Genomic DNA, 27,577 nt, shown 5'->3' on the forward strand with positions numbered 1-27,577 from the left:
TAGGGAGCTAGTTCGCTGGGCAGGCCACATGCTGCTTGCTTTCCAAGAGACTTCCCTGACTGTCCCCGCCTGTCCATCAGCTGTGCGCTTTCTTGTTTCCAGTTGAAATCTGGAGAAACCATCTGGAAGCATACACTCAACGTGCCCTGGAACTGGAGGAATCGCTGAAGGCTTCGACCTCTCAGATGATGAACTTGAATTTATAAGAATTCTTTCCTGTGTGTTTGTGTATTTGGGGTAAGGGGGCAGGGGCTGAAAGACTTCGGGGTCTTTTTCTTTTTCTCAGTTCTTCGTTGACCTAGTGTGTGTTTTGTATGACTGTTTAATTGGGAAATTAACCAGCAGTGTTTGTAGGCATCCAAAAGCTGCGAGTCCCATGGACGGGCACTTGGTATGCTGGCGGAAACCTTTTCACAAAGCCTCGGGATGCAGCCTTGGCCCTCTGAGTGCAATATGAGTCTGGAAAATGCTGGAAAAGGTGGTGCTCGGAGTACTCTGCTGCTAAGGGAACGTCTCTCCATTGCAGAGTAGTGGAGCCAAGTTAGTTTGTGGAAAGCAGCGGGGGCCCGAGGTGACGTGGCTGGGAGGCGGCGGGGTTCCAGCCTGATGTTCCCAGTCCCGGTGACCAGCACAGCCCTGCAGAAGCCGCTGGACGGGCACTGTGGGGGCCAGTGTTAGCGCAGGAGCGGTGGGGTGGGGAGGGGTGCCTTTCTCAGGTTGTGGCTCTTCAGCCAGAAGATTTGGGGGTACTTGGAGGGTTTGCTAAAATGAGCCTCAGGAGGAAAATCGGTTCTCTAACCTGTGACCTTTTGACATGAATTATTCCTTTTATTCTTTATTTCGCAGAGAAACAAATGTATATTGAAGTTCCTAAATTTCAGTTTTCATAATCTACAAATATTTTCTTTCTTTTGTAAGTGAACATATTTTGAATGTGGTTTCTATCTTAGAAGCCAGAAGGATAGAAGTTTACTTTCATATTTTCCTGTAAGTAAGAGGGTTTATTTATTTTGAATAAAGAGTGATTATTTAATTTCACTGGCGACTCCAGTCATCTTGGTCTAATCAGTGGTCCTGCGTCCTGATACGTGTCTTTTGGGCACTCTTCTTTGAACTGAAGGGGACTGAGCAGGGAGAGGTTTGCTGCGCTCAGGCCTCTTGGGTCTCGAAGTAGCGACTAACCGTTAGAGACTGTTGCTGGACCCGCCTCGGTCCAGCCTGCTGGCGGGCTGGTCACGGGAAATGGCAGGAACGAAGTTTCACTGCTTTGCACTTGTCAAGCAAGCAAGGTATCGTGTGGGCTTGCAAATACTGTTAGTTTAATTCAGTCATGCCGAATGTACCTATGAGAGTGAGTGGCCTGTGACAAATAAAAGTGGAATAAGGAGTCGGAAATGGCCCGCTGCGTGGCCAGGGCTGGCGGCGAGGTGGAGGTCGTCTGGGGGAAGCACCGGTCTGTCTTCTCATCTGTTGTTCCCGGTGTGTGCCCTGCTTTTCCATACACTTTCTGAGCTGTTTAAATGAGGGACATGCAGTCTGGTCCACCAAGCCCTCCATCCTGTCACAGGTTTCTCCCTCAGGGCCACCAGGAGGAATAGCAGGGAGGACCCCACCCCATATCAACTACAGTAGGTTTGAAAAGATTGAGAGTAAAGGTTCCAAATGAACTTTTAGGGAGAAAGTTAAATAGCTAGTCAGCTGCATTCAGCAGTCTAGAATTATAAAACTGACAAATCAAAAAATCATTAAGAAATCTCTGCTAGAGATGCACGTTGTTTGTCCAGAGCCCCCAAGGCCTCTGGGTCTGTGGTATTTGTTCAGATTAGCTGAACAAAGTACGTTGGGTTTTTAACATCACATTCATTCAGCTCCTGAGAGGGTTCACTTATGTGACTTAATGCTGAGTTGCCCTGGTCATGGTGTCACTTTCCTGACAGGCCACTGCTGCAGGTGACACAGTGACCTACTCTGTACTGATGGTGCCACAGAAAGCAGGCGGGCTTCCCAAGTACACACACGCTTCACTGAGCAAACGTAGAAAGAACTCTTTATTTTTTTCCAACAGTTCAGAGAAAACTCATCCTCATAACCACATTTCCCACCAGGACCCTGCGTGTTGATGTTGTGATAACTGGAAGTGTCTGTTTTGTTGGGCGTGGAAGGTGCTCTGACTGTGTCCGAACTTGAGGAAGAATCATAGCACCAAGGAAAGGGCCCCAGTGTTGGAGCCGTCCACTCCGCAGCTGTGGCGGCTGGAGCCTACCTGCACGAGAACCGCAGCGAGAGCCGATGGAGGTTTCACCGAAAACCCTGTACAGTGCGTGGTGGTCCGTGAGCCAGCTCGGCGTCTGTTGCAAGGTGGGCCAGCAGCTGGGTGGGCAAACAGGACAACTTTAACCCCAAAGCCAGCCATCCTCAGAAGCCTTGTTCAGAGTGGATCCTCTAGGTGACTGGCTGGAAATGTGTGCTGCTGCTCTTGTACGAAGGTACCCAGCTTCAGAACAAGGGGGTCTGGAAACAGCTGTGGTCGTGAGGCTGAGGAGACATCCACTTGCTAGGGTCACAAGAGAAGTACAACTTACCAGAGGTTTTAGCTTTATGATAGACCGGCATTCCATTAAAAAACGTCATTCCACAAACAAGAAGTATCTGTAAGGTTACAGGCTGAGCAGCCTCGGCCTTCACATTTATACACACACACACAGCAGAGTCTCCAGGTGCAGCGTGAATAACTAGGGACCCAGAAGCATGTGTACAGTGTAGCCTCATCAGACCCGCGCCGCTGTGAGAAGAGTGACTGTGACCCGGGAGATGCACACAGCTGACCTGCTGGCTTTTCCGCCTCACACAAGCTCGGTGCCCAGGCCCTGGCCGCTGGTGACAGGTGCACACTGGGAGCTTCAGAAAACAGGCCGAAGCGCTGACATTAGTGAGGAATAACACAGAGTCTCCTCAATCCACGTCTGTTTGTTAGCTCCTGAGTTTGGACCTCAGCACTCAAGGTTTAAGGCAAATTCTTGTCCTTTGAAGCCTTGCCCTTCCCTGTCCCTTACAGTCGAGTGGCTAAGTACGCAGGTAGCTCCACAGCAGTAAAGCCAGCGGTCAAGAGGGGCTGCGCTAACACTGGGCCGCTTAGGGGGCAGGGGGCGGCCCCTTTGCATGACATGAAATCAGTCAGCTTGTGAGGGGTGACCTGTGGAGCGTAACACCAGTGCTTCTGGAAGAGGAACCGTCATGCACACTGCTGTCTTAACCAGAGTTTCTGTCTGTAGCCTGTTTGTTACACCTTTTTGGTTTCCTGTTTCTGCCAGACAGGCCATTCTGTCCCATCTAAGCACCTAATTACAAGAGGTTTCGGCTACTGTCGCAGGTTCACTCAGGGCTGCGTGTTCTCCACTGAGCGGGCTGCGTGTTCTCCACTGAGCAGCCCTGACGGCCTCGTCCAGCAGCAGGGAGGCAGCTCACTGCCCTGGGGCCTCCGAGGCTGCATGGCGGGTGACAGCAAGGGCGGCTTGGGGTTGGAGCCAGCGCTGCCTCCTGGTGGCTAGGTGTCCTGGTTACAGCGTTCCTGAAAGAAAACGTGGACTTCGAGTTCCTGGCAGAACAGGAGGGCCTCGAGTCCCCTTCCCGTGTGCTCCCCGTGGGGTCTAGGGTCCCGCGGGAGGGAAGCCCGGTGTGCTCAGCTGTGTCTGGGGGTCGCGGTGGCTGTGGGGGCTTCTCGCCAGAACCAGCTGGCCCTGCCTGATTTCGGTTTCCTGTAAGGGCCCCACCCTGCGCTGACTCCCTTCCGGGGATCGGCTCCAGGCTGGACGGCTGCGGGTGCCCAGAGTGCAGGTTTCAGAAAGCAGAACTGCTCAGTGGGTCAGCAGGAAGCATGTGGGGCCCACTGGCAGCACGGACCCCCCAGACCCCTGCCCTCCCTCGGGCCCGGCCACGTACCCACTCCTTCCTCCAGCTCTGCATCATGCGGTCGTGTTCCCCGACCACGGCCCTCCAGGTGGCGAGCTCTCTGGTCCACCTCTCCTGCTGGGTCGCCTCTGCAAGACAGAGGCGGGGCTCCAGGTCTCAGCTTGCAGGCCTTCATGGTCCCCCGGGGGCCCTCCACGCACCGAGGCTGTGCTGTGAGCTAGGTGACGCCCCCCTGCTGGGCCGAGCCGGCCGAGGCAGCCAAGTGGGCAGGGGTGACGCGTTTACCCCTCGGGCCTCGCCTTCCTGGCTGCAGGGGCTTCCACAGTCAGTGTCCCCTGCCCTCCCTTCCCCGGGCCACCCCCTCCCACGGCAGCTGCTCCCCAAGGTCACGGTGGCCCCAGCCCCACATCTAACTGGCCCTTTCTGTGCAGCCAGGAGAGGGGCTAACTCCCCACACCTCATGGGCAATGCAGATATTCTGGGGCTCGGGGCGGGCAGGGGCTGCTGCCGCCTCCCTTGAGTGAGGCGGGGAGCTGAGGCTCAGAAACCTGCTTGGTAACGAGGTCCGGCGTCCCCTTACATCACATGCTACTCGCCCCGCACTGCCCTCCTTTTGTGTTTGATCCTGAATTTTGAAAATGAGTCACTTGTAGGGGTTGTCAGGGTGGCATGAGTCTGAGAGCCATAGCTTTTCTTTGTAAACATAAAAATGCACCCCATCATTGCTTTCAACTACAGCTCATGTGACTAATTTCAGAAATGGGTTCCAGGGACTTCCCTGGTCTGGTGGTCCAGTGGGAAGACTCTGCGCTCCCATTGCAGGGGGCCCGGGTTCGATCCCTAGTCAGGGAACTAGATCCTGCATGCATGCCGCAACTAAAGATGCCACGTGCCGCAGTGAAGATCCCGCGTGCTGCAACTAAGACCCGGCGCAGCCAAAATAAATTTTTTTAAAAAAAGCAAGAAAGAAATGGGTTCCAAAGACCTGAGTCCTTCAGACAGGAAGTCGAACTCATACCCTGAGCAGAGCTGAGCAGGCCCAGTGGTGATGGTACCCACACAACTAGCCCTCGGCTGGAGCTGCCCCCCACTCCAGGACGACAATGGGAGGCACCCAGAGTTCTGGAGGAGGGCCCTTAGTGGCCCTTCACTCCAGGGGCCCTGCAGGGGCTCCTGACTCAACACATGGGAATCCGAATCCCAAAAGAAACATTTCATCTTCTAATACATCCTCACCCACCACCACCCGTACCTTCAGTAAACATGGTGGGGTCTGTGGGGAGATAAAAAATACTGAGCTGTCTTAACTGTGCTCATGCCCTCTCCTGGATTTGGGGTCTACTGTCTGTAGAGTGACTCAGGTATAAATTTTCTTGCCATCAAAGTCAAGCCCTGCTCCTTACTGGCTGGTGAGCTGTGTGACCTTGGGTGAGTCACTTAACCTTCATCATCTGTGAGCTGTACCTTCCTTATAAGGCAGCTGATTTAGATGAGGTCAAGCAGTTAACAGCCCCAACTGCATAGTTGCTTCTCTGGCTATTCCTACTTAGCTATTTGCTGATAGTACCGTTCACTTGACTTCTGGATAAGAGGTCACAGTTTGTAAGGCACGCTTATGACAAGATTATTCATTTTATCTTGACAGCAACAGGCAAGGGCATTTTACAGAAATGACAGGAACGGAGGTTCTAGGTGGGAGTGAATATTTGTAACTTCCTTTTCTCTGTAACCCCCAGTTAAAGGACAAAGGATCTTTTAAAATGTGTACATTTACATATAAACTCTTGAAAAAGGACAGAGAATAGGAGAGGAAACCGCGAAAACCTGAAAGTTGAGAAGCAGAGGGACCGGTGGAAACGGCCCTGGCCCCGGCAGAATCAGCAGACCCAAGCACACAGGGTCCTAGGCCAGCAGCGGGGAGACGCTCGGGGGCTTGGGCAACAGGGAGGTGGCGCGCAGGCCGCTTCAAAGGCTGTGCAGAACCAGAAGCAGAAGCCCGTGGCCCCCAGGGCCCTAACCTCTCTGCACGGCCGGGGAGCTGCCCTCCCTCTGCTCCAGAAGAGACTGTGGTCTTGGAGAGCACAGGACGGGTGACCTGGGCAGTACCCGCACTGAAGGCAGACAGGATGGTGGGCTTTATGTACTGAATGATGAGGCCCCAGCCTCTTGCCAACCTAAGTCCTCACTGATGGCCCAACCTGAGCCCTGGACGGCCTGCTGCTCCAAGTGTGGGCTGTAGCCGGCGGCCCTCCGCACGACAGTGGACGGGTGCGGGGCAGACCAGCCTCCTCACTAGTGCACGTAGGAATCTCCTGGAGAAGTTAACACGAGGTGCTCCCAGGACTTCTGAGTCGCTCCGCATTTCTAACGAACTCCCAAGTAGTAGGAATGCTGCCTGTCCAAAGACCGCACCTTGGGCAGAAAGGGCCTCGTAGGAGGGATCTTTGTGCCCCTCTCTTAAATGTAACCAACAATCAAGGGTCCCAAGACTTCTGAGGGAAACTAAGACAAAACCACCAAAAAAGGGCAACTGGGAGGGAAAAGAAAACTGGAAAATCCTCTCAATAATCCTCAGAGACGGGAGAAGACACCGCATCCACAAGACAAGAGGAGAATGCACTCACGACAGAACAGAATGAAAACCTCAGAGTAATAAAGTGTGAGAGTGGGATGAAAATTAACAGGTGTGCAAGATAAAGTCGAGAAAAGCTAATAGAAGCAGAGGTGACAGGAAAGAGAAGATGGACAGAGGACCAGCCCAAGTAGCCCAACATCTTGGAAAATAGTTCCAGAAAGAACAGGAAATGAAGTGGAGAAAAGTGAATTAAGTGTTGAACGCTTCCGAGAGTTGAAGGCGGGGGCTTGCACGTGTGACGGGGCCCAGCCAGGCACGCACTTGCACGGCACTCAGAAAGACAGTGGTCACACACGGTCACTGGCAGGCTCTCAGGAGCCAGAAGACAGGGCCAGCCTCACACACTAGGGAATGATTTTCAGGCCAGAACTGTCTACCCTGCTGGACTCTCTAAGTGTGCAGATGGAGAAAAGACACAGGCTCTCAAAACGCTGACTCCCCCCAGACACCCTGAGTGTGCCAGAAGAGACACTTCACGGAAGAATGAAATCAAAGAAAGAAAGGAACGCCGGGAAACACACCACGAGATCCAACATCAGAGGAACGGAATCTCTAGCCTCAGTGGGAGAGGGCCAGTCCCAGGGAGGCACTTGGCTCCTGGTGCAGAGGTTCTGGGGGTGCTGACCACAGGACGCCAGTATGTCTGTACTGACTGGGGACTGAACTGCAGGGTCTGATGCGGAATTAATGACAAGTATGAACCAAGCAAGTAGGAATCGGCACAGTGGTTACCTACGTGGGAAACAGAAGTACAGGAGGGGAAATCATAATAGACTACGGGGTCGGCCAACCTAATAATGTAACACAGGGAATTCCCTGGCGGTCCAGTGGTTAGGACTCCGCGCTCTCACTGCCCAGGGCCTGGGTTCAATCCCTGGTCGGGGACCTAAGATCCCACAAGCCATGCAGCCAAAAAAATAAAAAGATTGAGTCTTCTATTGGGAGGACGGGGGATCGGCAGCCAGCATGCATTCACGTGTGCACACGGGTACAGGTGTGTGCGTGTGCAGGTGTGTGTGCACACACACATGCATGCACCAATGAGGCAGACAGTGAAAAGCTAACTCATCCATCTTCGTGAAACCCTACAGGTAATCTCCATACTGAAATGTTCCCATGCAAGTCTGCTGCTCGAGGGACAAGGGTAAATGGTGAAGAGTCGAGGCTAGGAGAGCGCACTTACCCAGTCTGGTCACAGTGACCCGCACCTTGGAGGTCTTGTTCCCCGCCGTGGAGAGCGCGGAGCAGCGGTACTCGGCGCTTTCCCGGAGGGCGTCTCGCAGCCAGCTGAGCACATGGGCCCTGCCATCAGGCAGCGCGTGGGTTTGCGCAGGGACACACACCTCCAGCTCTCGCCCGTTCTTCTCCCAGAGAAAGTGAACGTCCGCAGGACCTGGGGGCACACAGACCATCTTCACCACCAGGACCCCCACTAGGGGTCATGGGAACCATGGGAACTATCCTGGCGCGGGAGATGGGGGCTTCCCAGATTAGGGGCCTCGTCCCAGCTGGACTCAAAGTGACAGTGCAGCTTTCCGATAAGTCCCTGTCCTTCCCCTGGAGGAGGCCTGGGGGTGGTTCCCCATTGTGGTCCCCAGTGACCCTTGGGAGCAAAGGGGTACAGACACCTTAGTGCCTTGTGCCCCGTGGCTCCCTGCTCCTTGAGCTTGCTCAGGTGCCTTTTTCAAAGCACACCTGCGTGGCCATGTCCCCATGACACACTCTAGGCCATCGTGGGGCACCCCCTTTCCCTTTCTCGCCAGGCTGTGCACCCCGTTGGAGTGCCTGGTGGCTGAGCTCTGGGGCGGATGTCTGTTTGGCACAGAGGGTCTGGGCCTGGGAACTTCATCTGCCCACCCGGCCCTGCTGCCACCACCTTCGGCCTGCTCTGCCTCTGCTGGGCCACTCCCTCTCCCTGGGCATGGAGAAGTCACAGCTTACCCAGTGGGGCCTGGCCGGGCTGCCACGCCCAGGGGTGGGACTGCCACCTGGAGCTCCCAGGCGCACCAGGGTGCCGAGAAGGGCTGAGGGCCTGTCTTACAAAATAAGGGCTTGGAGGAGAGTGGACCGGAGGAGGGGAAGGGCCCAGGCAGAAGCCCCCTTCCCAAAGCATGGCAGGGTCCTGTACACGAGCCACCCGCAGATCCCGTGCTCATTCCACAGTGGCTGGGGTGGTGGGCTGTGGGGACCAGTGTGTGGAAAGCCTGGAGCAAGCCTGGGCTCTGGTCCCAACACCGGAAACAGCCTCAGCAAGTGACCTCCTTGACGGGGCCACCTTCCCCATCCATAAAGTGCAGCTGCATGAGCCTGGGGCTTCAGGCTTCACCCTGGGCACCAAGGGCTGTGCTGAGACGGGCCCGACTCCCGTCCCTACTTCAGAACAAACAAGCCAGGCCGCCTCCACTGTGATCTGCCTACACGCTGGCTTCCACTCAAAAGTGGCTGAAGACAGGACAAGGTCAGATGAAAACACCCAGCTGACACAACTCGGCTCCTTCCTGGGGTATGTGCAGACCCCCAGCTGAGCTGAGCTGGGAGAACAAAGGCCAGGCCAGGCCACGCCCTAGACAGAAGCAGCCGCCGCCTGCCCTGAGCACCCAGGTGGCTCGGAGCCGGGCAGGAGGGGGTGCAGGCCCTACTCCCTGTGGGCCCCGGGGGACGAACAGGCCCTCTGTTCCTGCTGTTCCCAGTAACGGGGTTGGGGGGGTGGATGGTGCGGTGCTGGGCCAGGCCCTGCCAGCCCATGCTGCTACCCTAACTGCCTCTGCCAGGCAGGCACCCCAACAATGTGGACGAGGGGGGCCCTCTGGCCTCCTTGCCCAGGGACCCAGCTCCCTGACAAATGCCTGCTGTTCCGCGTGGACAGCACCGCCCTGGACGGGCAGGCTGTGAGGCTGAGCTAGACCAGAGCAGCCCTGCCTGATCACAACCCTGCCTGAGAATCAGCTTTGAAAAGCTAGATTCCATCTCAGATGCCCGCCAACCTGGGAAATCACATAAAACGTGATTTCATGCAGGATGGTCAGCAGTACAAGGAATACATGTGCCTGTGGCTGGAGTTCACTGAGCAGGAAAAACAAATGATAGAGCCAAAGGGTTAAAAACCAGCACAGAAACAGCTGGCATCGGGGTGTGCATGCGTGCGGGAGCCTGTGGGAACGGCCAGGTGGGAACGGTGGTGGGCGGAGATTTCTCTGTCACGTGCTGGGCTTTTTAGAAGGGGGAGAGACTTCTAGTTTAGATATGATTACTTCTGATGGATTCGTCGCCAGTCAGGTCCCCGTGTGACCAACTTGGGACCTATTCACCTTTGTGCAGTCCCTGCATCGGTGACCCACCACGTTCAGGATCCTCAAAGAACCTTCCTCCCAAGGGAGAGTCAGACCCTTGAACCGGACAATCCTAGGAATGAATCCCGAGACAATGATCAGAACCCACTGAAGCCGTTTCTACTGGAAATTAGGAAATGTCCCACAAGGGGTCCCCTGAACGCTGCGGCAACCACCCGTGTTGTCACTGATCAGGAATCACGTTTAAGATTTAGCAACACGAAAAAATAACAATAACATTATATTAAATCAAGACAATATGTAAGTACATTGTATATGTGTGTACGTGTGTGTGGACACATGCACATGAGAAAAGGCCTGAAAGCGGCCATTGTGCCAGGGGGGCTGCAGCTGGTTACATTTGGGGGTGACTGGGTTTTGCTCTTCATACTTTCCTGAAGTTTCCAAATTCACCACAACAAACAAATACTGATTTTATGATAAAAATAAAATGCTATTTGGAAGAAAGACACGTTACACAGGCTCTGGAGAGAATCCTGAAAGCTGTTCAGAAGCGTTTTACACAGCAGCCCCCAGCCTTCCTGGCCCAGTGGATGAGCCCTCAGGGGTCTGTTTAGTTGTTTTCTGGGCAGGATTTTTGGGATTTCTGGTGTTTTGTTCTATCACTATAATTTTGCATAATATAAGTTTTTGTATAATATACAAAACAAAGCATTTTGTACTCTACCCATAGATAACTCTATACATACTCTCCATATACATTCAGATGTACATACTTGTACATATACGCACACGCACACGTACACAGCACCACGTCTGTGCGCATGTGCCTGGGTGCCTGTCAGTCAGGCAGAGGTACTTCCTCCCTTTAACTGAATGCACTTGGTGACACCATGTTGCATTTAGTCGTTCCCTGGCCAGCAGGCACCTTGGCGGAGTCTAACTTTAAAAGCTGACACGCGCGAGGCATTATTGATTAAGAACGGGAGACTTGTCTCTGAATTTCAGACACTGAAATCAGGTCTCATCCCCTTGCCCTGCTCAGTGGTGCCACGCAGCGAGCCCCCCAGGACAGGGGCCACGAACATGGGTCACAGGAGCCTCTGGAAGGTTCTCATGACTGACACTGGGACAAAGAACCCGGGTGGCCTGAGCTGGGGATGATTCGTCACCCCGAACCACATGGGCCAGGACCTCTCAGGAGCCAAATTCTCCTTCGACCCACGGTTGCCTGGGCACAAACAAGGACAGAAACCACATGTACCTCCACGGTGAGGACAGCGTCAAGCACCATTGAATGTTCTCTAAATGTGTATTTAGCGGTAGTAAAACATTACATATGTTAAAGTACTTACGTTCCATTTATTCTTTTTTAAAACTATCCAACTCATTCTGAATGCAGAAGAGATTAAAGAGAGAGGGAAAGCGACAGTTAAAACCGGTCAGCAGGGCCACCACATGACATCCGTGGGGACCCGGGGCAGCAGGCCAAACCCAACTGTCCCACAGGGGCCTGCTCCTCGGAAATTCGGGGCCACCAGGAGTCTTGGGTCCCAGCGCACCTCAGGATTGCGGGACTGTTGGCTCCATCCTGCCCGCACCTCGACCCACACCGTCTAAGGAAACCCACTGGTGTAGAGTTGACTCTACTGTGTGACAAAACTAGAATCCCTCCGAGCAATGGCCTCTCTCCAAGGGAAGCCGGCCCATCCTAGAGGCGGAGGGCCTGAGAGTCCCCAGCTGGAGGGGGTTGTGATGGGACCCACCCTAAGTCCTCAGGCCACGTCCTGACAGCTGCCCCAATGCCGTCCGTGCAGCTACAGGCAGCCAAGCGTTCCTCCAGGCGTCCTCCTCCGTGTGGTCAACCCCAGACCAGTGGCCCTGGGGCCAACCCACCGCCCATACTCACGCCCAGGGTCCTTCCAGCTACCGGGCGGCCGGGTGCACCCCTTGGGGGGGGGCTCTTCTCCGAGCACCCAGAGGCTGCACGCACCAAGGACACTCACTCCGGATTCCCCGGCGTGGCCCAGAGTTCACACCTGTACAGAAACCAAGAGAACCTGCCCGGGAGAGGAAAGGGGCTCTTCCAGGGCTCCACCACCCCAAGGTCATCAGCTTTCCTCCTCAAAGTGTCTCAAGCCCGTCACACAGGTGCTGGGGCGCTGTGGTCAGCTGAAGAGTGACCCCCAAAATATCCAGATCCTAAACCCTGGGACCTCATGTGGCAAAAGGCGCTTTACAGACAATGTTGTGGGCCATGTCGGAAGGAATGGGAGATGCCTGCACAGCTGCCAACTTCACGGGGTCGCGGGAGAGTCTCTTCTGCAGATGACTCTCCTGCACACAGAGATTTCCAGAAGCCCAGGGCCAGGACTGCCGCGTCGTAAAGGCATGTGGATTATCACAAACAACAGAAAAGACAGACAGCGCTTCTGGCGAAACCACTTCTTCAAACACTGTAAGCACTGAGACTCCAGCAGGGGCCCGGGGCTGCCCCAGCGTGGAGGGGCGTCCTGACTCTTCCTGGAAAAACGACCAACTCACGGGTCCACTATCCCCCCACGGCTTGACCCTCGCCTTTCAGGAGCCGTGACACGCACACTTGCACCAACTGTCGCTGCAGGAGCTCCGAGGCCCAGGCCGCTTCTGCCCCTCTGACCCCGGTGGCTTAAAGGGCTCTGATTTCTAACACTGTAGTTAAAACATGAAAGGCCATCCGAAACCTGAATATGCAAATGTCACCCAAAGTAGAGAGGACCCATTCTTAGCTTTAAAAACAACACAGGTCTAACTCTGACATAGAAAAATAGTTGTATCAGGAATGAGGGCAGGGCCGTTAGGGTGAAGAGAAGTTCTACTTTTGTTAAAAAATTATACAGCTCTATTTCTGTCTGTATATATGTGCACGGTGCATGTGCAGACACACGCTTTGCACAGACATGCATATGGACGCATTATCAATCACTGTTACATGTACAGGCCTGCCTTGTTTTACTGTGCCTCGCTTTACTGCACTTTGCACACACTATGTTTTTTACAAATTGAAGGTGTGTGACAACCCTGCATCGGGCAAGTCTATCGGCGCCAGTTCTCCAACGGCATTTGCTCAGTGTCTCTGTGTCACATTTTGGTAATTCTCACAACATTTTAAACTTTTTCATTATTATAATTTTATGGTGACTGTGGTTGGTGAACTTTGACGTTACTATTTCAGCTTGCTGAAGGCTTGCTTGATGATTAGCATTTTTTAGCAATAAAGTACTTTTAAATTAGGGTACATAATGTGATTGCATACTTAATAGACTACAGTATAGCATAAACGTAATTTCTACATGCATTGGGAAATCAAAAAAATTGTGCAACTCGCTTTATTGCAATAGTCACTTTATGGCGGGGTCTGAAACTGAACTCACAACATCTCCGAGATATGCCTGTATGTTTTATCTGTATTTTTAGCCAAAATAAAGGTAAATGTGCTCATGTGCACGTAGTGGGAGATTTCTTTGCTTATCTGTACTATTCTAATTTTCCCACAAGAAGCATGGATTATTTCAGAAAAGTGAAACATGACTAAATGCCTTCGTAATTTCTCCAGCTCAGAACCCCTTTTCTATATTTGTCAGTATTTTCCTAACTCTCCACTGTGCACATACATCGCTTTCAAATGGAAGACAGCCAGCAGTGAGGAGAACCACCCCAGAACCTGGAATTTTTCCTCCTCACACTCAAGACTCAGGGCTTGTGAATGGAAGCATGGCCACAAGGCACATCATGCAGAGTGCTTTGAACCAAAAAGAAACACACACACACACACACACACGTGGATGTGTGTATACATGTCTACACAAGAACAGACATACATGCACACAAATGTGCACACAGATATGTCAGCAGACAAAGCACACACACATACCCATGTACACGCATATACACATGCACACATACACACATCAACATACAGACACACAGGCGCACACACACATTCCACCAGCATGATCTGGAGATGCAGAGAAGACAGTGAGCTGAGAAGCCCCTCAGAGTCACCCAGCCGCGAGGCCATGCCCACCGTGAGAAGCCGACCTGGCCTTAGCTGGGCCAGAGCTTGAGCCACTGTGAGATGGTTTCCTAAGCCCAGCTCTGCAGTGACACTCAGGCCGAGGCCACGTGGGAGCAACCTGGACGGGGAGGTGCCTGCAGGCAGAGGCAGAAGCCAACATTTCTGCAGAGCCGCAGCCTGACAGGAAACTTGGTCTTTAGTTCTGGTGCCTTCCGGGACTCGGGGGAGGGGATGGCCAGAGACACTGCCTTTTTAAACACTGTGCACTTGAACACCCACATTGCACAGTGAACCGGCTTTGGCTATGGGGCTAGGTTTAGAGGAAGAGGGCAGCCAGCGCCTGCCTAGATCTGGACGTGTCACTGGGGACACCCAACCCAGTGACCTGCGGCAGGATGAGCTGGGGGACCAGGCCTGCGTGGGGCCTCAGACAGAAGGGACATGCTCTCGTCCACTCTGCCCCTCAACAGCAGGCTGCCCTCGGGAAGAGTAGGTTCCCTGAGTGCAGACACGAAACTGCTCTGTTGAGGGGTGGGTCCTGGCAGGCCCAGCTATGGGGTCCCTGAGGGCTTGTGTCTGCCAGCAAGGGGCCCTGGTGTCCCCAGCACCGAGCCTCCCCACCTTCCCACCACTGAGGAGATTCCCCAGTGTGACTGTGGAGGACCCTGCCGCTGTGGGACGGGCCTGGGGGCCTGAAGCAGTTCCTGGGCCCCTGTCCCAAGGGAGTCAAGTGGCCGAGAGCAGCACCCAGGTGACCTGGGGCCACACGGACCCGCCCCTTGCAGGTCTGTCTGCAGAAGTCCCCTTCACAGGCAACTTCCCTACCCACTGCCCAAGGCCCAGGCAGGAGTCACCAGTGGCCACACGTGCGGGGTCACAACTGGACAGAGCCATTCAAAGTCTTGTGAGCCAACTCCACAGGGGATCAGGCAGCAGCGTAACACTCAGCAGCTTCTCACAGCTTGCTTAAATTCTCAAAAAAAGGAAAAAAATGAGATTTGCTTGTCCTCCTCACTAACTTCATTCCTCGCCTCTGAGCAAAGAGGACAAGCTGCCAGGCCCGGAACGTGCCACGTGTTTTCTCCCCGCAGCTACTGATGAGTTAGAAGACGGCACCCTGGGGAGACCGGGCCACCGGGTGCTGCCCAAAGCCCAGGACACACTCGGAACGTGGGTCTGGCTGACGCCCCATCCCAATACCATCCAACACAGTGCCAACGCCTCCTACATCCGAGGGGGCACGCTAGACTCCCAATCTTTTCTGCGTTTAAACATCTTGAAGCAAGTTGTTAGAACAATTCCCTTTCTGGAGGCTCTACGGTTAATGTTTTAAATCTCCAAACGCCACATACATCAAACCCAAAGTGTTAGCCGACAAAGAAGTAACCCTATATACCAGCAATTGGCAAGCTGCAGTTTGTAAATAAACTTTGGTGCCCGCGCAGCGGCAGCTTTCAAGCTACAAGGCAACAGCTGAGTAGTTGCAACAGAAACCATGGCCGGCGAAGCCGAAGAGTTTGGCCCTTTGAGGAAAACACTGGTCGGGCCCTGCTGTCCCCAGGAACAGCCTCGGGGTAACAGTTTAGTGTCGCTGGGGACCACCGGAGAGGTGCAGCCAGGAAGGCCGTGCTCGTGGAGGAGGCCCCCACTGCCTGCCCCCCAACCCGGACAGGTGCCCCGCTCACCTGTGGCATGGCAGAAGAGGTGGAAGGTCCCCAGGGCATGCACGTGCTGGGCCTGGTCGCTGAGGAAGGGCGGCAGCAAGGTGACCTGCAGGCGGCTGTCAGGCCCCGGGCCCGAGGCCGGCCAGGGGCTTCGGGGAGAGGAAGATGAGTCAGGGACCAGACAGGACAGGGAAGAGGACCCCGGAGGAGGAAAGGGCAGAGGAGATGAGGCTGCGAGACAGAGGACAGAAAAGAGAGAGGGCTCTGAGGCAGAAGTCGTCAGGAACACACCGCATGCCAGAGAAGGGGACCAAAGTGCAAGAAAGAAAGGGGCCCAGGCCGCGCGGGGAGGCGGCGGGAGAGCCACAGGGAACCACGCGCCCGCGTCAAGGATATAAGCTTTTGTTTATTCGGTTACTTTCCGAACGTATACAATTCAAAGTAGAAAAATAAAAACAAAGTAAATCTTATAAAACACAAATGTTTACACCAGAACGGTCGAATCCTATCATGCTGGAAGATGACACCGTCCACACAGGCCACACACACACTCAGAGTTTATTGCTCTTTGCCACGGAAAGAAAGGCTCCTCCATGTGGGTGTCTGGAAAGCAGGAAATGGAGTGTGACGTCGGTGATGGTTAGACTGTGCCACCCACTTGCACCTTGAGAGGGCGCCAGGCCTGGCAGGTCCGCGGCGGCGGCATCTGTGGGAGGGGCGCTGTGCTCGCCAGCCTGGCTGTCCCCGGCCGCCCTGCTCTCTTCCAGTTGGGGACAGCTCGGTTAGGCCAAGTGGAGAGTCTGGGCGGGCAGAGGGCATGAGACGGAAGCAAAAAGAAAAAGGAGATGTTCAGATGGCCAAGACGTCCCGGTGAACGTTCTGTCTGGGCAGGAGGTTCTGACCGGTGGCCGTGGGCACTGGATTGTAACACACTTGTCCCCTCAACTCTGGGCCGGCCCGGCTCCACCCAGAGCACGCTGGGGCCCACATCCCTCCCTCCAAACCCTGCCCGGTGTCGTGGGACATTCCTCCACAGCCTTCTCCTCAAAAGAGTTAAAACAAGAGTAAAAAAAAAAAAGGTACAGAAAAAAAATCTCTCTGAAAACAATGCTTCCCTTAAGGAACAAAATTAAAAAAAAAAAAAAAAAAGAAAAAAGGACATGTGCTCAAGACATGGTTTTGTCTACATTTCTAAAAGCAGAAAAGAATGCATTTAGCAAAAGTAAGATTATCCCTGAGAATCTTAAGCAACATAAGCCATACCTTTACCCTAATATACAACAAAATCCAGAAGATGTACATCTTCCAAATATTCAAACATCTGCTTTAGTAATTTAAAAAATAAACGACCCAACATGCCAACATAATTAAAGCAAAAATCCTAAAAAGTAATTACGTGGAAGAAAAGGATCGTGCCAACCTGGACAACAAGCGATAAGTTACCAATCTGATAAACTAAAACGTCATTTCCAATCTGGAATTAAATTCTCTTTCAGTGGCTGCTACGAGGAGGGGACGCTCACGGCCCAACTCTTCCCGGGCCAGTGGCGGCCCGGCCGTCTTCCCGCCGCAGAGCGGCCTCAGGCGCGCCTGCAGGCACGACTCCGAGGGCCCCACCGACCAGCAGGCCGGCCGCGATGCTCGCCAGTTTTCCGAAAGGACAAAGAGAAACCAAGTCACAAGCGCGACCCAAGAGAAAAGACACAGAAGACTGAGGTTTGCTGACGACGGCTACCTATGCAGCACTGGACGGGGGACTGAACTGGCAACACAAAGACCTCCCAGCGAGCGGCGGGCGCCTCAGTCCCCGTCCGCGTCCGAGTCGGCGAACTTCAGCTCGCACTTGACGTCGAATGGCCGGTCCCGGACCGGGAGCTCGTCGATCTTCTGCGAGTCCTCCCGGTCGGTGGGCAGCCTGCTGGCCATGGTGTCCTGCTCTGTCTCATAGCCGGTGTCCAGGGCCGGCTTGGGCTGCCCGCCGTTCTGCTGGGAGAAGCTGCCCTGCTCCACCAGCGTCTCCTTCACGCTCTGCTCGCAGTCTGAGAAGTCCGACGCGGGCTGCTTCTTCCCCAGGAGCATGGCCGAGCGGAACTTTAAGCACTGTCCAGGCAGGTAGGCCTTATAGCAGTTGTAGGTGAAGAGGCAGAGGAAGAGGGCGAAGAAGAAGAGGAAGAGAAACATGAGGAGACGGTTGTCACTGGACTTGAGATACATCGTCTTCTCCGAGTGGACCTCGGGGACCGTGTTGATGACAATCTTTGGTTCACAGGACGTGCCGGTGGGCCCCTCGGGGCTGGACGGCGGGGCGATGGCACTGGGCATGGTGGCCTGCACGGCCGGGGTCTGGGGAAAGGAGCCTCGGGTGGGCCCCGCTGACACTTTGGAGGTGATCCTACTACCTTCTGTCCGTGTGACCGGCGAGGTGGAGACCACCGGAGTTCGAGGGACCACCTTGACCTCCAGAACGTGCTTGGCCACCACCTGCAGGACTGTCTTGTTCTTGACCCTCTCCTCAGACAGGCACTGGTACACCCCACTGTCTCCTTCTGACAGGTTGAAGATGAGCAAGTTCTTCCTGCCCACCAGGCTGTACTTGGGGCTTTCGGCCTTGAGCGCGCCGTCCTGGAACTTCCACACCACCCGGGCCAGGTTGGACTTTTGGGAGCATTTGAGTTGTGCTGTGCCACCATGCTTGAAAAAATGCTGCAGGTAACTTTCTTTAATTTTATCTGGAACATCAAAATAAACGTGCACAGCATCAACAACCCTGCTCGATACTTCTTTCAAAACTAGGTTAACACGCACAAGAGGACACAAGAGTTTCACCCTGTGGAGCAACATGGAATCTTCCAGAACAGCAAGGAGATAAAGACATGCGTGACGGAAGAGCAAAGATTAAGACCCCAATGGCAGCCCTTGGGGACAAAGAAATTGAAGCCAACTCTGAGCAGAAGAAATCCTGTTTCGCACCCTGATTTCCCAGGAGAGAACTCCCCAGGCCGGGGAGGCTGGGCAGCGGTCAGCTGTGCCTTCTGGTGGCGGCGCTTTACCAAACAACGGGCTTCTGCTAGCGGCTGCCGGGTGTGCTAGCTGTTCGGTGGGCCTTGGCGCCCTCCTCCTAAACTTGTCTTAACTGATGACAGCTAGCGAGCGGGTTAGGGATGGGAGGGCAGGAGCCCAGGGCACGCCTGCCTTCAGCTGGGACATGCCGGACCTCCTGGCAGGGGTGGGATCCCCCGAGGGGAACGGGGACTAATCTCTCATGAGTTCCTCCCTCCTGTTCACAAGAGGGGTAGGTTTTGTTTAACGCGCCCCAAGCTAAGCAGAAGAGAGAGGATGCATCTCAAGAGCAGACGTCACAGATTGGGATGGAGAGCGCCTTCCAGTAAACAAATACACTCTGCGTGGCTTCAACATCCTGTTCTGTGATAGAAGGGACAGAGAAACATCACGGGGTCTGCCACGAGATTACTTGACCTCTGTTCCGAGAAAGAAAAACAAAACGTACGAAATGCCACACCAGCAAAGCATCATGAAATGGTTACGTGAATGGCTGCCGTCCCTGAAGAGAAGGCAGCGAGGACGAGCAACTTACCGGGGCAAGCGGACGCATCCCCGCTCATCTCCTGAATCAAACCCCTGCAAGACAACCGGGCACAGGTTACACAGTGCGTGCGCTTGACGCCAGGGGGCTGGGCGGAGCGCCTGCATGCAGTGGGGCCGGTACCTGCTGGGGCCGTCGGTCTGGTGCAGGACGATGCAGGCGGCCGCGGCCGGGCTCCAGGCGCAGTAGGGATCCCGGGCCAGCACGCAGTCCTCGCAGGTGCCGTGTTTTCCGCAGAAGGCCACGGGGGCCTGCACCACGCCCGAGTTAGAACCGGCATAGACAAACCTTCTGCCCTGTGGGTGTGAAACAGATGAGAACGGTGGGCACTGGGTGGGGGCAGCCCTCCACGTGCCAGGTGCTTCTCTAGCTCATGGGGAGTGATGACAAAGCATCGTCCCGAGCTTCTGGAGGCGGAAGTGGAACGAGGCCAGGTTAGATCCAAGACAAATCTGCACTGCAGCGTCGTGACAGACGGGTGGATTTCGGGCGGAATCCACGGGCTAACTCAGAGAGTGCTGGGCCTTGGTCCAAATCCCTCCCCTCCCCCGTCCGAGCACCCATCCTCATCCTACCCGCCAGCAGTGCATCTCTGCACCTCCTCTGCCCCCTCTGTGTGCAAGAAGACCCACTAGCTTGACACTCCCGACTGCCCTCCCAGCCTCACTAGACCAGAGGCCAAAGGGCACAGCCTCCAAAGCCCATCTCGTGCCTGCAACACGTGAGCACCAGCACACAGACGCCCGTGTCAGTGTGTGAATCCAGCGGGGCCGCAGTGAACACAGGTGGAGAGTGAACAGAGCTCTAGTAAACAGAGTTAAACAAGAGAGGAGGCATTCGTTTCCCACGCATCTACGTTTACGAGAAATGAACGCGGCTGGGGAAACGGACAGCCACACTCTGAAGCAGAGAGCAAAGCAGGCTACTCCGTGTTCTGGAATGCTGGGCCTGGGACGTCTCCACCCTCAGGCTGATGCCGCCAGCGCCCGCAGCACTGGCAGGGAGCCGGGCGCACGGGCGGTTGGGGCAGGCTGATTTTCTCACGGAACTCAGCTAGAACGAGGGCTCCCCCACGGAGTCCACCTGAAGCCCAGCAGCAGACCTAGGGCTGGCGATTCAGATACGGCATTTTCCCTCTCCTTTGCTGTTGAGCCTCTGTCTCACCTTGACCTTCTAGGAAGGCCGTTGGTTAATGTCAAAAGATTCCCACGTTTACACAGAGCTTAGTATTTTAAACACAGCCTCTATCCTCTGAGGACATGTTCTGAATTAATTTCAGAGTCTGGCTGGAGTGCAAAGGCCCTGGCGTTACCCCAGATCTCCTGGCCTGTGACGCCTTGAAGGCCCAGGGGTCACAGACCCACCCGTGTGTGAGCACAGCCGAGAGAGGGCAGTCCCCTGTGCAACGGAGTCAAACTGTGATGACAGGTGGTAGAGAGAGTCAGGCCCAGTGCCGGCCTGGCCGTGTCGGCAGAGAGCTGGGCAGATGAGGCCAGGTGAGCCCATATTCCTAAGAAGGAATCAGGACGACACCCCATATCACAGTTGGGATCGCGTGGCTCAGAGGTGAGGAAAAATTTCCTGGGGAGACCGGCCAAGTGGGCAACTTCAGTGGGGTCCTACGGAGGGGCCCTGGTGAGGGCTCGGACACTCACGGAGAGCGGAGCAGGTGGCCTGCGGAGCCCCACGTGACCCCTGCAGGCAGCTGCATCCTCCTTGTGCCACAGCCTGCTCAGCCCAGCCTCCAGCCCTCGCTCCCCAACAGGGCAGGGCCTCACCGATTCCAGCGAATGTGGACGGGAAGGGAACAGAAAAGTGGCTTGAGATCCCACGGCAGCAAGCGCTGCAGGCAAGGCCCATGGGTGGACGTGCAAGTCAGTGGGCGAGAGGCAGCGGGGTGTGTGTGTGGCCTCAAGGTCACCCACAAATAAGTGTCAGCTGCCGCGGGGGCTGAACACGGCCCCCAAACTCTTCAACTCCTCCTTCCAGGAGCTGGGGCTTAGCTCCCTGCCCCCCAGGTGGACCGGACCCACTGACCACAGGGTGTGGGGACAACGTGGAAGGAGAAACCGAGTAACTCTGAGAAGTCATTGAATCCATGTCCCCGAGACAGTGGTCATCTCCCCAAACGCTCAACCCCAACTTCAACACGAGAAAACATCAGATATGCCCAAACCGAGGGGCGTCCACAAAACGCCGATCAGTTCTCTCCAGATGTGTGAAGGTCACCAAGATAAGGGCAGAGGGGAGCCGTCAGACAGACACCGAGGGAGGCCACGGGGGGCCCTGGAGTCAAAACGCAGGTCGTGGGAACGCGGGGATTGGGCGTGTGGAGGTGAGTGCAGGCGCTGTGCCAGCGGACCTCCTCGGTTAGACAGGCGTGCTGGGGAAGGGCCGCAGGACCCCTGTACTATTCACCCCAACTCTTCTGTGAGAGAAAACAAGCCGGCCGGGTACCACCCGGCACCTGTGAGATCTGCTGAGCGCGCACGTGCCCAGGTGCCCTCCTGCTGGCCCCTTGCGGGTCCCCACCCTCTGGGTGACTGTGCCTTCGGCCGCAGCACCGGGGTCTCTCAGTCACATCTCAGTCTCTGTGTACACAGGTGGGTGATTGTGGGTGGACATGGCCAGAGCTGGAGGAGCTCCCACCTTTGCTGTACAGGTGGCACCTCACCATCAAAGAGTGTCCCCGGGAAAACCACACTCAGCCTGCTCCATGGGCCCAGAGCACGCCTGCCATGTACGCACAAGAGACTGGAGAACACGGCTATTCATGCAGCAGGGGGAGAGGCAACCCGAGTGTCCACCAGTGGGTGGATAAACCAGATGTGGTGGACGCGTGGGATGGAATACTACTCAGCCCTGAAAAGGAAGGATGACCATGGATGAACAGCTGCTACAACACGGATGAACCTTGAAGACATTATGCTGAGTGAAATAAGCTAGTCACAAAAGGACAAATGTTGTAGAATTCCACTTATATCAACACGAGGTTCTTAGAGTAGTCAAACACACACAGACGGGAAGGAGAATGGTGGGTGCCAGGGGCTGGGGAATGGGAGGAAGGGGGGAGTCAGTGTTTAATGGGTTTGGGGTTTCAGTTTTGTAAGATGAAGAAGTTCTGGAGATGGATGGGGATGAGGGTTGCACTATGTGAAGGTACTTAATGGTGCTAAAGTGTACACTCAGAAATAATTAAAGTGGTACAATTTATATGATGTACACTTACCACAATAAAAACAAAAAACAAATGCACTTGTCAGGGGAGAGCAGGTAGTGACAAGGGACTCCCCTCCCTGGCAGCCCCTCCTGTGCTCCCCCAGCCCTGTGGCAGCTGCTCGTCAGTTTTCTGCAATGAGAGCCAGGCATGATCGACCCAGAAGAGGCTGCTGGTGGGGAATGGGGAGCGGGGAGCGGGTGTCTTTTTACCCCGAACAGCCGCTTCCTGCTGCCACGGCGGCACGGACAGCATTCTGAAGCCACCCTGAGCCCACTAGCCCAGGAGAAGGTGTGGGACCCCATGGGCACCTGAACCACATCCCAGCGCAGTGGGGGCTCCTGTGGGAACAGGCAGTTCCCTCCCTGGGGTGCCAGGCTCCCTGCACGGCTCGCCCCCGGCCACATGACCAATCCTGACCTCAGGCAGGTGAGCACAGGACTGACCCGTCAGACCTCCCACAGGGGGTCCTGCCCCCTCCCTCCCTTCTCCTTCCCCCATCCCTCCCATGGGATCAGCACCCACATGCCCTGGAAGACTTGGGTTCAGGATGGCAGGGCCAGCTGGGTCTGTGAATGGTGTCGTGGAGCAGAGCCGAGCCCTGTTCTCACCACGTGTCTGCACTGGGGGCCCGGCCTTGGTTCTGATGAGTACTTGACCATTTGGAGGCTTTGAGGGTGCTTGCCCCAGCCTGGCTGAAGCACCTGAGCAACGTGGCAGTGGCCAGAAGGGCTCCCGGGCTTCCTTGTTTCAACAACGATGCAGGTGGGCCCAGGGGAAAGGGGGCCAAAAGCACCCACCCGAGAGGTACAGATGTCTGGTAGCCTAACCCCATTAGGCTATTTCGTCTTCCTTCCCTTTTAGAACTGGAGCGAGAAAACACACACTGAGGCGGCCAAGAGGGGAAGTGACCCTGCTACAGGAGTCTGAAAACCAGATCCAACTCCTGAAGCTCATGATGACGGGGAGAGGACGAAAGACCGTGTGTGGAGTTTGCAAATACACGCCTGACCGAGAGGTCACCTTCTTCTCTTTCTCGCCTGGCTATCGGGAGCCCCTTCCTACTGCCCACAGCCCAGGGAGGAGTGAGCCTGGGCCCCACGGGCCGGGTGGAGGCCCCAACCCGGAGCCAGGGCAGGGAGGATGTTCTGAGGGGCTGGAGGAACAAGCTCTTTCCAGCGTGAAGAGAGGGTGGCCCAGGCGTGTCATGGGTCAAAAGGGAAAACCTCAGCAACAGGGCGACGCCATACGAAGCAAGGACAGCCTGGCTTGGTGCTCCCAAGCAAGGCTTTACAAACAGGGTGCAGGTGGGAGAGGCCACAAGATGGGTGGGCCTGCAGTGGAGGGGAATTCGATGCGTGGCCAGGCTACCAATTTCTGATGCTGACCAGAGCCTGTCAGCACAGGGGTCACGGCATGGGGAGTCACAGGGCAGGGCTGGGACAGTCCCAGGGTCGGCCGTCCCTCACGGTGTAGATGAGGAAGCCGAGGCGGGACTCACAGTCATGCACCTGGAGCCAGGATGTGGACGAGGTCACCCGGTGCCCGGCCTGCACTCCGCTCTTCACTCTCCACCCCGGCTGTAAACCAGGTGGCACGCTTCCCAAAGGCCACTTTGGATGTACAGCAGGGGACAGCCTGTGGACCACAGGGCAAATCCAGCCCGCTGGCTGTTTCTATACAGCCCATCAACTAACAGCAGGTCTCACATTTTCAAACGGTTGAAGAAAAATCAAAAGAATAATATTTTGTGACATATGAAAATTCCACAAATTGCAAAGCTCAGTGCCCGTAAATAAGGCTTTGGGAGAACATAACAGGGCTCACTTGCTTCCGGACTGCCCACGGCTGCTCTCAAACTACAAGAGCACGGGCATCAGAGCCTCAAACATTCACTCTTGGCCCTTTACAGACAAAGCGGGCTGGCCCTGGTGAAAGAGACAGCGCCCCATGAAACGGGGCTTTACAGACACGGCGCACCGTTACTCAGAGGACGCTTTTCTGTGCAGACGAGGAAGCTGCACGGAGGGCACACCCGCTGGCTGGGTCTCACCCTCACCGAGTTCCCGCTGACTGGGTCTCAACCTCACCGAGTTCCCGCTGACTGGGTCTCAACCTCACCGAGTTCCCGCTGACTGGGTCTCACCCTCACCGAGTTCCGGCACCAGAAGTGTTTTCACAGGCCATTGAGCCCCCCGACGGCATCGTACGTTGGTCCCAACAACTCAGTGAGGTTCTGCAACTTTTAGTACACAGTTTGCCTTCCCTCCACCCCATACCCCACAGCTCATGGAAGGACTTTCTATAAGAGCCTGAAGGTCGGCTCCTCTAGGCCAGATGGACGACGGGGCCTGCCTGGCCCAGCCCGGCCCAGCCCGGCCCAGCCTGTGGTCACCGAGACGCGGGGCCATCCAGCCGGCCACCCAGTCACTTTACCTTCTTGGAGGACAGCAGCAGGGTCTGGACAGGCTCGAAGTCCTGGAAGAGCTGTGTCTCCTCGATGATGTGGACGTCGTTCTCAAGGCTGATGGCTTTGTGCAGGGCACCCCGGTCTGCAAGGTCAAAGCTGCAGGTTACTCCCCAGGAGGAGAGGGCGGTGCTGGCACTGTCAGCCACGCAGCCAGCGGTCACCCTTCTGCCTCCCACTCCTTCCCCCAGTAGGAGGCTTAGAAACAGATGACGCTTTTGCATTAGACACGGAGAAGGAAAAGCCATCGGCAAAATAAACAACTGGACTGACATGGGTTATCCCATTTTTATCCGAAAAATAAACAGCCCTTTGTTGACATCAGAGTAGTCGACACCGTGTCCTCCAAACAAACGTGACATGGTTCTTGGGCTGCACTGGACTCTGAGGGTGCCATCCTCGTGCCAGGAGCCCCAGGCAGGGGAGGCTGGCAGCTGGGCAGCACTCAGAGCGACCACAGAGCCCGCCAGCTGCTGCTGTGCCTGGCTGCCAAGACCATTCCAGAAGACTTGTGTCGGAGTCTACGGACCACCAGGAAAGGTGTGTCTCCCACGGCAGGTCAGGACAGGTGTCAGGCAGGGAGGCAGGACGTGCCCGTGTGCCGGCTCTCACCAGCCTCCCTTTGCACCGCCCAGACCTACCACACCTGAATTTCTAGATCTGGGCCAGGACTCGCATTTTTAACCAGTGCCCCAGGTGTTCTGATGGTCACAGAGATCTGAAGCCATCCAGGCGTGGTGACTTCTCAGAAACCCTTCCACGCTCTAACAAACCACTCAGGCACCTGGGGGAGATGCTGGCTCCGGGCAGCAGAAATTCGCTGGACTCACCCATGTTCTTACCCAGGGCCCGGGACCCACCTGTGCTGACAAACATGACGTCATGGACCGTCCCATCCAGGGCCCGGGTCCTGTCCACCACGATCTGTGTGTAGTTCACGTCACTCTTGATCAGCCGGGGCCTGTTGTCTATCGGGGTCACGGAGTCATCCATCAGAGGGTGGTCTTTGACAAACTGCAGAGTCTTGTCTGGTAGGTTGAGGGAGCTGGAGAAGCTGGCGGCACGCGCCTCCCAGTTGATGCACTGCAGGAGCAGACCACCCGTTACCGCGGGGTGCACGGGCACACGGCACGCGCTCCGTACAGGAGGGGGGGCTTCCCCGAGGTGAAGAACTTAGGACTACACGGTGCATTTCTTGAAAAAATGGAAACACTGAGGTGACCTTTCCCCAGGAATCTGAAGGCACAGTTACAAAGCAGGGAGGAAATGCAACTGTCCTTTTGTCCACAAGACACAACTGTGTCTCATGATACATAGTCAATGAAGTAATTTTCATCCATTCATAAATGAAAAAAGCATATCACACTTTTGAAATTGCAAAATACACACTTATCATTCCATAGCTCTCCCAGAAGAGAAGCCTCGAAAAATGGCTAAAAATAGTCCAATTCTAAATATAAATAGCATAAAGGTCAAGAGCACAAAGGATCCTTTTTTCTGTCCTAGTTCTTGATGTGCGTAAACCAAAATTCACGACCACAGGTGAACACCTTTTGCTTAAAGATACGCGTGAAAGGAAATGACCTGTGTTAGCAGAGGCGTACCCCAGAGAGGGGGACCATCCTGGGGGAGTGAGCTCCAAGCACCAGGCCACTCTCCCAGGTCACAGCCCCACCCACGGGCCATGCACACGGCCCAGCTCACCAGTCACATAGTAAATGGATGCAGCCGCATCGGCCTAGACACCCACACTCATTTCTACATAAAATTCACTACTTTTAGGAGAAAATAAAGTGTGACTCATATTAACGAATGGAGAGTATCGCTCGTCCCTTTGCCAAGAAATCGTGTGTTTCTCTGCAAGAAACAGAAAACGAAAAAGCTCTAATTCTATTACGCAATGTTAGTCCCACAGAACAGCTGGTGCCAGCCAGAAGAGCTTTCCTGTTCGGGCAGTTTGTAGGAACAGCTGTTACACAACACACCGAGGAGAAGAAGCCAGGAAAAGGAGAGCGTGCCCACGGCCCTTCCCAGCGCCGGGTGGACGCCCGCTCCCCGCGGGGAGAGCCCGGTCCACTTACCGCCCCGGGCCGCGGTGTGGGCACGGCCCCGTTGTAGCGCACCCACTTGGTGTGGGACTGCTCCACCGTGGCGCTCTGCATGTACTTCCCACGGGAGAACACCGCCTCGGCTGTGGACAGGTTGTAGGCGCACACGGCCGAGAGCCCCACGTTGTTCCTGGGGAGGAGGGGGCGGCGTGACTGCTGTGAAGCGGGGAGCGCAGCGAAAACACCCCCGACCCACCCCCCCCGGGCACTCACAGCTGTGGGGTGAAGACCCCATAGAACATGGGCTCCTTCAGGCTGGGAGACCTGAGGACAAAGACGTCTCGCAGCACGTTGAAGACGAGGTTGCTGTCCGGCCGGGAGCAGATCAGCCTGGCCTTCAGGAAGGAGGTCCACTTCTTCTGTAAGGTCCTCAGGCCGCCCTGGTCCCCCTGTAACCCCAAAGACACGCGTGGTAGGAGGAGGGCAGACTCCCCCCGTGAGCAGGTGATAAGTGATGTACTTGGGCCCAGAGCAGCTCTGCCTGAATGAAAGGAAGCCAAGGCTGAAAAGGAAAGCAGGCTGCAGACCGCTAGTGACGCCGGCAACTCCTTTCACGCCAGCTCGGGTCATCGATTGAAGCACAAAACCAAACCAACAAAACCCTCTCGACGAGCGGTCTCCCAACT

The 27,577-nt window shown here is 55.4% G+C and overlaps 2 protein-coding genes across 17 annotated transcripts in view; one reads left to right on the forward strand and one right to left on the reverse strand.

Moving 5' to 3' along the window:
- Positions 1-2,199, forward strand: part of SECISBP2 (SECIS binding protein 2) — a 41,471-nt gene extending 39,272 nt beyond the window's left edge. For 6 of the 8 annotated variants that reach the window (XM_082403382.1, XM_082403384.1, XM_082403385.1 and 3 more), the window contains one exon: positions 103-1,038. In XM_082403382.1, coding sequence (XP_082259508.1) covers positions 103-206 — 104 coding nt within the window. In that variant the 3' untranslated portion in view covers positions 207-1,038. Of the gene's footprint in view, positions 1-102; positions 1,039-2,065 lie in introns of those variants that run through there. The other 2 variants (XM_082403383.1, XM_082403386.1) reach the window with 1 other exon arrangement.
- A 194-nt stretch (positions 2,200-2,393) lies between these two features.
- The window catches only part of SEMA4D (semaphorin 4D), a gene marked incomplete at its 3' end in the record, with an annotated part of 122,311 nt that continues 97,127 nt past the window's right edge, over positions 2,394-27,577 (reverse strand). For 7 of the 9 annotated variants that reach the window (XM_082403371.1, XM_082403375.1, XM_082403374.1 and 4 more), the window contains 7 exons: positions 27,165-27,340; positions 26,925-27,081; positions 25,704-25,926; positions 24,813-24,928; positions 19,283-19,455; positions 19,151-19,194; positions 16,864-18,284 (listed from right to left, as the gene is read on the reverse strand). In XM_082403371.1, the coding sequence (XP_082259497.1) occupies positions 17,356-18,284; positions 19,151-19,194; positions 19,283-19,455; positions 24,813-24,928; positions 25,704-25,926; positions 26,925-27,081; positions 27,165-27,340 (1,818 nt within the window). Of the gene's footprint in view, positions 2,555-3,407; positions 3,569-3,939; positions 4,038-7,727; positions 7,938-15,576; positions 15,787-16,863; positions 18,285-19,150; positions 19,195-19,282; positions 19,456-24,812; positions 24,929-25,703; positions 25,927-26,924; positions 27,082-27,164; positions 27,341-27,577 lie in introns of those variants that run through there. The other 2 variants (XM_082403379.1, XM_082403378.1) reach the window with 2 other exon arrangements.

Source organism: Balaenoptera borealis (assembly GCF_965194805.1).
Source record: "Balaenoptera borealis genome assembly, chromosome: 8".
In the NCBI taxonomy this organism is placed as follows: domain Eukaryota; kingdom Metazoa; phylum Chordata; class Mammalia; order Artiodactyla; family Balaenopteridae; genus Balaenoptera; species Balaenoptera borealis.